At 40.6% G+C, this 10,000-nt stretch overlaps 1 protein-coding gene across 1 annotated transcript; it reads left to right on the top strand.

Moving 5' to 3' along the window:
* Nucleotides 1-2,462: 2,462 nt before the first annotated feature.
* On the top strand, nucleotides 2,463-4,272 carry LOC138957661 (C-C chemokine receptor type 1-like). Its single transcript, XM_070328735.1, has 3 exons — nucleotides 2,463-2,570; nucleotides 3,387-3,417; nucleotides 3,998-4,272. Exons 1-3 carry the CDS (start codon nucleotides 2,463-2,465, stop codon nucleotides 4,270-4,272), a joined length of 414 nt encoding a protein of 137 aa, XP_070184836.1.
* The last annotated feature ends 5,728 nt before the right edge of the window (nucleotides 4,273-10,000 follow it).

The raw sequence follows: 10,000 nt of genomic DNA, 5'->3' as shown, positions 1-10,000 counted from the left end.
AGGATTCTGAAACTTTTTGAACTGACAGATATTCTGTTACAATGAAAAAGAAGAACAAAACTTGAACTAACGGAGACATTAGCATTAAATTAAGCATAAGCCTTATAAGCCATTTCACCGTCTGCTGACGTGCTTATGTAGCACAGATACTGTCCCACTAAGGTTCTCTGGCGTTTCTGTGTTGTGTGCAACAAAACAGTGATTCGAATCGATGTCAACTCAAGCCGGATGATGCACTTTCTGCAGCTGATTACTCGAGTATCAAAATATATAACTCAGCACGAGTATCTGTATCATTAGCAAGATTCGAAACTGATAGCGCATAGCACACCTTCAAGCTTCGTCAAATGACCAACCAAGGAAAGCACTTATCTAAAAAATGCCGCATCAGTCACTTTCCAATACACACCGTATCAGACATTTCTGGTTCTGACACAATTCATTTGAAAGCAACAGAAAATCTCCCGACATTTTGAGACCTTCGGTGAGAACTTGTCTTGGCTTACCTCCACGCTAAGCGCTGTCAATTTCTCTGTGACTGACCCGGAAGGAGTTTTCAATACAATGACCTCTACCTCAACCGTTTTTAACAGTGGCCTTGGCCTTCGTAGTCAGATGACCGATGAAAATGACGATGTTCCAAATAGTTATCTGTCGAGCGACGAAAGTTTGAACGAGTACACGGAGTTCATAACAGCTGGCTGGATTGACACCATCTATGTTCCAATCTGTGCAGGTAACACTTATTTTGCCATTTGTTTCTGTTCTCTTCTGTTTATTGTGTGCGTGTGCATGGGTGTGTGTGTGTGTGTGTGTGTGTGTGTGTGTGTGTGTGTGTGTGTGTGTGTATGTATGTGTATGTGTGTGTATGTGTATGTCTGTGTGTATGGGTATGTGTGTGTGTCAGTGTGGTTGTTTGTGTGTGTGTTTGTGGATATGCGCACGAGTGTTCGACCGTTTGTGCGTGTGTGGTTTTGTCCTTTTCTGTTTTCACACCTTTGTAATTGTCTCACCATTTCCTCATTTTTCACCATTTGTTCCGCGATTGATAATGATTAATTACGTTAGAGCAGAGAGAGGGTAATTAAAGACTCTTTCTGATAGCCACAGTTGTACTTTTATCACACAAAGTTCAAGCTGTTCTGAGTTATACAAACAAACAAACATTTCAAAATTGCTGCTTCGATTTAGATGGTACTTTGAGCCACAAAACGTTGTGAAACCCTTCTTCATTGCGTGTAATCCATTGAGCACACCAGCACAGAAATATTCAGATTTTTCAAGTGTGTACACTACGCGCTCCATCCCTCTTGCATACTTGCTAAGAGCGTATTAAATCTGTTTGGCCCCTATGGAGTGTTGAACATTTCTATTAGATTAAACATTCATGACAGTAGAAAACGTATAATTAGCTACGGGCCTAGGCCGGGATTTCTTCCCTGAATGGGATGAGTCTTCGATTTCTTTTATTGCACATGTATAAATTTAGAGCACTTGCGCCCCTTTGCTTCAGAGATCTTCGATTTCTTTCGACAGTTTCCCCCCAAGTCTTTTACAGGGAATATTAACCAAACTGGTCCTGATTGTATAGCACTGTCTCGAAACTAACGCGATAGTCGGACAGAGTTGCGCCCCTGGAACGGCAGGTAGTTCCGGTTTGTGTTTGCAAAATGGAACCGCACGACAATCCGCCCTTCAACTTCTTTACCCACGTAGTTTGAACAGCAGACACAGTAACGTTTTCCTCCACCACTTATGGCATCTCGTTCAGTCATTTTGGACGTAAACAAAACAACCAGAACTACCCGCCGACAGCGCCGCGGGCTATGGTAGGGACGGACAACTCTTATCACTTTCGTTTTGAGACAATGCTATAGGCCCTTAAAGAGGTCTTAAACAGATGTGACATCTCGAAATAGCATATCATGCTATTACTGATCACAGCAAACATTAATTTTGTTGAGACATCTTCTTAGGAGTTTTCATATAATTACTTATTGTATGATCTGGTGAGACGATTAATGCAGCTGCCAAGCTAATCAAGTTTTGATGCAAGTGAAGATTTTGAGTGATTGTTATGAATTATTGAATCTATATTGCAATCCATTTCCTAACAGAGTGTTGTATTGGATGGTTCAGAAGATTCTATGATTTAAGTTTAGAGCACTCATTTTGAGTTATCTAAAATAGACTATATGGCAGTTTGAATATGCATTTAAACAAAATGTTCTGTTTCATAGTCTCTGCAAATGTACCTCCACTTTAAGACTCCCTGGCCTGATTTTTGAAGTTTGTAAAATGGGATACCGGATCCACTGCTTTTGCAGGCCATTGAATCGTTTACTACATTCGGTACATGTGCTTGCTGCTATCATTGCTTCTCTACCACTGTTTCACCACTCGCCACTTGGCGACTCGATCATAACAGGACAGTCTTGTACAAGTTAACAAGCACAGCGACGATGTTACCTGTTGTTCCAGGCCTTGGAATTATCGGCAACGTGCTGTCTCTGTGCGTGTTGATGTCATCACGAAAATCACGGTCCTCCACCTACACTAACATGGCGACAGTACAGTCTTGTCCAATTCAACAAGGATAAGGATGCAGATACAAATAAGGATAAGATTGTATTTAGTCCTGTGGGTTACCCTCATGGAAATCCGGGCTGCTTTCTCATTGGGGAAAGCGAGCTGCCATACAGTAAGACGCCACCCAAGCCCGATGACGATGTTATCTGTTGTTACAGATCAGACCTTGGAATCATCTCTGCTGTCACCACGAATGTCACGGTCCTTCACCTACATTTACATGGCGACCTTCGCAGTGAATCGATCATAACAGTACAGTACAAGTTATCAAGCAAAATTATGATTGTATTCTGTTGCTGTCGCAGGCCTTGGAATTATCGGCAACGTTCTGTCTCTGTGCGTGTTGCTGTCACCACGGATGTCACGGTCATCGACCTAAATTTACGACCTTGGCGCTAACTCGATCATAACAGTACAGTCTTGTTCAAGTTATCAAGCAACATTACGATTGTATCTGTTGCTGTTGCAGGCCTTGAAATTATCGGCAACGTTCTGTCTCTGTGCGTGTTGCTGTCACCACGGATGTCACGGTCATCGACCTAAATTTACGACCTTGGCGCTAACTCGATCATAACAGTACAGTCTTGTTCAAGTTATCAAGCAACATTACGATTGTATCTGTTGCTGTTGCAGGCCTTGGAATTATCGGCAACGTTCTGTCTCTGTGCGTGTTGCTGTCACCACGGATGTCACGGTCATCGACCTAAATTTACGACCTTGGCGCTAACTCGATCATAACAGTACAGTCTTGTTCAAGTTATCAAGCAACATTACGATTGTATCTGTTGCTGTTGCAGGCCTTGGAATTATCGGCAACGTTCGGTCTCTGTGCGTGTTGCTGTCACCACGGATGTCACGGTCATCGACCTAAATTTACGACCTTGGCGCTAACTCGATCATAACAGTACAGTCTTGTTCAAGTTATCAAGCAACATTACGATTGTATCTGTTGCTGTTGCAGGCCTTGGAATTATCGGCAACGTTCTGTCTCTGTGCGTGTTGCTGTCACCACGGATGTCACGGTCATCGACCTAAATTTACGACCTTGGCGCTAACTCGATCATAACAGTACAGTCTTGTTCAAGTTATCAAGCAACATTACGATTGTATCTGTTGCTGTTGCAGGCCTTGGAATTATCGGCAACGTTCTGTCTCTGTGCGTGTTGCTGTCACCACGGATGTCACGGTCATCGACCTAAATTTACGACCTTGGCGCTAACTCGATCATAACAGTACAGTCTTGTTCAAGTTATCAAGCAACATTACGATTGTATCTGTTGCTGTTGCAGGCCTTGGAGTGTTCGGCAACGTTCTGTCTCTGTGCGTGTTGCTGTCATCCAGACTATCTTGCTTATCTACCACTGATATCACCAAACAAGCAAAATGACAATTTTATCTTTTGTTGCAGGCCTTGGAATTATCGGCAACGTGTTGTCACTATGCGTGTTGCTGTCACCACGGATGCCACGATCCTCGACCTACATTTACATGGCGACCTTGGCAGTGACGGACAGCCTGGTGCAGGTGACCAACATCCTGTTCCTGGTGAGCAAGTTCCCTGGCCACGAGGTGATGGTCAAGGGTACCTGTGGCCTCATCTTCTTCCTCCTCTACTTCTCCCTGCATTCCAACGTGGTTGTCATGATCACCATGACCGCAGAGCGCTACCTTGCCATCCGGTGAGTAACCATGGTTCCTCAATAAAAAATGCACTGAAAATGGAAGTGTTCCACTTATGAACACTCTTTTTTTTTTAAACCATTTGCGAACACTGTGTGAGCTTCTTTACAACTATACAAGAAAAAGTAGCACACATGGTAAACACTAAATAGCGTTCACATTGTGGGCTGCTTTTGCAAGTAGAATTATATAGTAGGGGAGAGTTACTGATATCGTACCACTTAAGGACAAACAGCTCTATAACGCAACCATTTTATGCTATGCACTTCAAATTGTCCATAAACACTCATCTCCTGTGCCTTCAACGTTCCGTATATTGTTTTCAATGAAAAAAACGCAAACTTGGTTTCAGTACGGATTTAAAAAAATCATCCAAATGGTACGAATTACAAGACCAGTTCTGTAATGCGTACCTGTCAGTCACCTATAACGTACTAGGGGTACGATATTAGTGACCTTGTGGTACAATATCAATAACTCTTGAAGCAGCGCTGAAGCCCATTCCGTTTGCAATGGCTGCCAGACATTTTTTCATGTCCTCTGATGTCCAGTTCGAGGGGGAAAGCATTTTTCTGAAACAACTTCAGGCTTCAGACTTCTTAATAAGTACTCCTAAATGGATCATTTGGCAATTAATAGGAGGTTGTGTCATCCTGCACATCGTACCAGAAGTCATTGTTATCGTACCACCGGTACTATATCAAGACTCTGGCTGGTACGATATGCGTGACTTCGGTAGGCTGGACAATAAGTAGATCTAGCCTTCTACATGTAAAGCAAAGGCCAATGTTTTGATCCAAATGCAGCCTACACTCAACAAGGTATTAATGTATAGTCAAGTCAATTTGCTCAGTGGTGTAGTCTTTGCATAGTCACACAAATTTGTCACTACGAAAATAACATCAAATTGCGAAAAACGTGAATTTTTCGTTCTTGCTGGTGGTTTTCTCGCTAGCTGCCATGTTGACACCGGAAGAATGCTTCTTTCCTACGGGGTTCTCCCCACACTTCAGCAGGGGCTTCAGGCATTCGTCATTTCGCGGGAATGGGGGTGGTACGATATGGATAACAGGTACGCAATCAGTAACTCTCCCCTAGTTGATCACACAGTGTTCGCAACTGGTTACAAAAAGTGTGTTCAAAAGTAGAACACTTCCATTTAGAGTGTGTGAGCTGTATTTTGTTATTCAAGTTTTGCTTCCTATCACATGGGGAAAGCCAACAACCGAAGATAAGTATCCTTCATTGCATTAATAGTATCATCAGTGAGTTATGTATTTTGTTCGTCTAATTTAAAGATCGATAGATGTAGGTTCTTGTGGGTTGTTGAAGGATTCATGTACAAGGATACACAATACATAATTGTTTTGTACAAGGATAACATTTTTTGGTTTGTTTGTTTTACGCCTAGCCGACCACGAAGGGCCATATCAGGGCGGTGCTGCTTTGACATTTAACGTGCGCCACACACAAGACAGAAGTCGCAGCACAGGCTTCATGTCTCACCCAATCACATTATTCTGACACCGGACCAACCAGTCCTAGCACTAACCCCATAATGCCAGACGCCAGGCGGAGCAGCCACTAGATTGCCAATTTTAAAGTCTTAGGTATGACCCGGCCGGGGTTCGAACCCACGACCTCCCGATCACGGGGCGGACGCCTTACCACTAGGCCAACCGTGCCGGTAGGATACAAAATACAAAACTGTTTTGAACAAAGATACGAAAAACAAGGGATTTGTGAATGTTTCGTTCTAGTCAAGTTAGCGTTTCATAAACCTATCATTTTTGTCTTTTGCTTCTCGCATTACCCTACGAGTTTCTTTCGCGGTTACTTCTGACGAACCCAAGGTCACAAATAAAACTGACCACTTTTTGGGGGCCTTTGTTTTATAGGAATATCTTTTCCATACTCCGTACCATCCAGTGTCCTTTATCAAGAGTGTTAGACCTGATTGTAAATACTTATAAGCATGGAGCTTGCCATGCGAAATGAGATAGGAAACAATATTGCATCGGTCTCGAAGAGCAATATCAGCTGTAGAGACGATGGCAAATGATAACCCACAAACCTTGGTAACCTTTTTAAAGAACAATCTGTTAAAGTCTCGCCGCAAGATATTGTCATCCGTTTGTTTCTCTTTTAGGATCACCACTATAAGCTTATAGCTTCTTGTTGATCCTAAACTTGCTTAATACATATTTGTGACCCTCCACCACGAAATGAGTCGCATGTCACCTCACGCGGTTCTGCGTTAGGCATAATTTAAGTCCGGGGGGTGTCTAGTAACAGTGTGCGGGTCACCATAGTCACAGGCTTATAACTCGAAAAGTGTTCACTCTTTTCTAAAACGGTTTTCACCACTGGATAGAGAATAAAAACCTCTTTTAGAAAATGTAAAAATTTGAAAATCATGAAAAGGTGACATGCGACTCATTTTGTGGTGGAGGGTCACATTTTATCCATACATTTTTGAATAAAACACTGTTTAAACCAACCTCTTTAATGTTGTTTACGTTGCAACTGTGCTAAGGGGCTGATTTTTTCAGCACTGAAACTGTAATTACTTTTTAAAAATGATTTTTCTCGTTTGCCGTGTAGGTTCCCCCTTAAAGCGATGAGATGGTTCACGGCGAGGCGAGCCAAGCAGGCGGTGGCGGGAGTCCTGCTGCTGACTCTGCTGCTGAACGCCCATCACCTCGTCATCCGCCGCATGACCTGGAACGACTACCTCAAGGAGGACACCTGCACGCTGACCGGATCTTCACAGCAAGTAGGTTTACTGGGACTTAAGACGGGCGCCGTGGCCGAGTGGATAAGACATCGGCCTCCTTATCGGAAGGTCGTGAGTTCAAATCCCGGCCGCGGCCGCCTGGTGGATTAAGGGTGGAGATTTTTCCGATCTCCCAGGCCAACATATGAAAATATCCCGCATGCTTCCCCCGAAAGCGGCGTATGGCTGCCTGAATGGCGGGGTAAAAACGGTCATTCACGTAAAAACCCACTCGTGCAAAACCATGAGTGAACGTAGGAGTTTCAGCCCATGAACGAAGAAGAAGAAGAACACTGGGACTTAACCACCCCTCCTAATAAGTAAATAAATACATTAATAAATAAAATAAAATAAAATATAAAATAAATAAAATATCGTAAAATAAATAAAATATCATAAAGTAAATAAAATATCCTAAAAAAATGTAATAGAATAAATTAAACTAAACTAAACTTAACTAACATAAATGCAATAAAATAAAATACAACAAAATAAATTAAATTAAATTAAAATAAAATAAAACAAATAACATGAAATAACATGAAATAACATAGAATAACATAAATTTACAATTTAAAAACACAAATCTGTGGTTATTGTAACACGGCCCACCCACATAGACTAGGGATTTCGGCATAATCTTGTTTTCTTCAGATTACGCAAGTAGTGTCCCGTTTTACGTTTTTTTCGAAACGCTGTACATCACGTCCAAAGATTGTCTTCCCTCATACGTTCTTAAAAACAAAAAGAAAGATTTTTTTTGCGATCGTTGGAAAGTAGTCAAAGAGTCAACAGCATTAAAAAGCGTCGGGAGCGTTCCCTTTCAGCCTGTCCTTAATTGGACGAAGTCGACTTTGCGAAGCTTCCTGAACGAGAATTCGTTCCTTATTTGTGACCCTCCACCACGAAATGAGTCGCATGTCGCCTCGCGCGGTTCTGCGCTAGGCATAATATAATAGTCACCTGGCTGGCTATAGTGGGAGGGTTACTTTTGGTGGTCACATTAGATATTATGTTTTTTGGAAAGTTCGTTTTATTTGCAGCCACAGTTCGGTAAACGACAAATGGCTAAACCCAACCACCTAAGAATGAGAAGCGTTTTTGTAACATGACCCATATTCTGCAAAAATGCAGCCATGACGCAGGGGGTAGGTTACAAAAAAACGTCATGTACCGCTTGACTGCATACGGATATAAGCAAATTATACCTTAAACGAAAGCTAAAGATTGTTGCCATCAGACAGCAAGTAAAATGCCTAATTCGTATACACAGTTTTATTTTTAATAACACCTGTATAACATGCGGACGACAAAACAGGAAATGCCATTTTCTCAATCGATATGTATAGCTAACTGAACGCCTGGTTGAAACCGCAATCAAAAACATCTTGAAAATTGTTTATTCTCACAGCTAGAATTATTTTACATCAACAATTGTTAATTTACCGAGGAAAACAACAGTCATATAAGATAAATAATGGATGATTCGGAATCAACTCCGAAAACCGAACCGGGTCGAAGCAAAAAAGAGTTTACACATACACAGGCTTGAAAAAGGATAATTTGGTTCAATATGTTAGATTTTTACCCATAACGTTAAAGATCAGCTCAATATAAAAGGAAAGTGATCATTGTAAAAGGATTTTGCTATCGCAAAATAATTCAACTTCCGGTTTTACCACATGGCGTCCATAATATTATCAATTTATTACATAGCGTGCATTTGTCAAAAATTATACTAAATGTTAGAAGCGATCTTAAAGTGAAAGTAACGTTTAATAAAAGTATGCGCATTTACTTATTGATTGATATATGACTAAAATAATGGACATGTAATTTAAACGTACAAAACGACATTTTGTACACTACCTCTCTAATAAAAACGCGACTATGACCGACCGATATGTATGTGTAAATTAGGTCATTGTTAGTGATGAAAACGGGTTTTCTTTAAAAGATAACACGCAAACTGTGAAGTTCAAGGCCATAAATGATTTTAGTACGACTTCTTCAAAACAGGTCTGTTTTTCACTCCACCAGTTTCAGTTTTAATAAAATATATGTATAGCTGTCATTTTCAAAAAACCTTATCTGCAATTCACTTAACCAAATACACCATGAACCCAGAAGATATTAGAGTGAGACACTTCACAGTGAAATATGTTATGATTCCCCTTATTTCAAAATATATGCATTTTAATTGGCAGACACGATTCACGTCGTAGGTACGTGTCGTCTGGTGAGGCAACTGTTAGCATTTTTTGTCGTAAGAATTGACATTTTTAAACATAAATCATGGAAAAAAAACTAATTCTACAAAAAGTGCAGGTTTTCTTGGTATAGTCAGTTAAAGCATCTTAAAATTCAAGAAATTGTGCAATTACGTGTATGTATTTGAAATGGCAGACAATATTGAATGAAAGTGATTTTTGACTGATTGAAATCCTACCCCCACTAACAAAATGGGCCCTGAGATTAGGGGTGTTAGTTAAAGATGACTGAATAATGGCTATGCTTTTCCCCTAAAGTATTCAAAACCTAAACATATACATAGGCAAGATGTTCTACATTAACACAATTAACTTTTTAAACATATACATATGCTTAGTACACGATACTTCCGGTTTTTCTACCGGATGACTTATACATTTAGGAGGTAAACACCTTATCGTAGAAAAAGCTTTATTTTCAAAAAGTGCAAGTAATTATTAAAAATCATACATAATATTTATATATAGGAGTTAATTTTCCTTCGAAAGTCATTTGTTTCAAGTGGCAGACAATGTCAGTTGGAGAGTTACATGTACGTAAAGCGTATAACTGTTGTCTGTGATTAGTGCATTGTGGACACATTGGCACCATTTGATCCTAAATGCTAAACGATGTCGTGATCATACCACAGTTTTAGGATAATTTTACATCGCATCGATTACTAAATTGATGGTAGAATTTCAC

Source organism: Littorina saxatilis, unplaced genomic scaffold, assembly GCF_037325665.1.
Source record: "Littorina saxatilis isolate snail1 unplaced genomic scaffold, US_GU_Lsax_2.0 scaffold_997, whole genome shotgun sequence".
In the NCBI taxonomy this organism is placed as follows: domain Eukaryota; kingdom Metazoa; phylum Mollusca; class Gastropoda; order Littorinimorpha; family Littorinidae; genus Littorina; species Littorina saxatilis.
The sequence above is the reverse complement of the archived record's forward strand: the minus strand, read 5'-3'. Positions and strand labels throughout refer to the sequence as shown.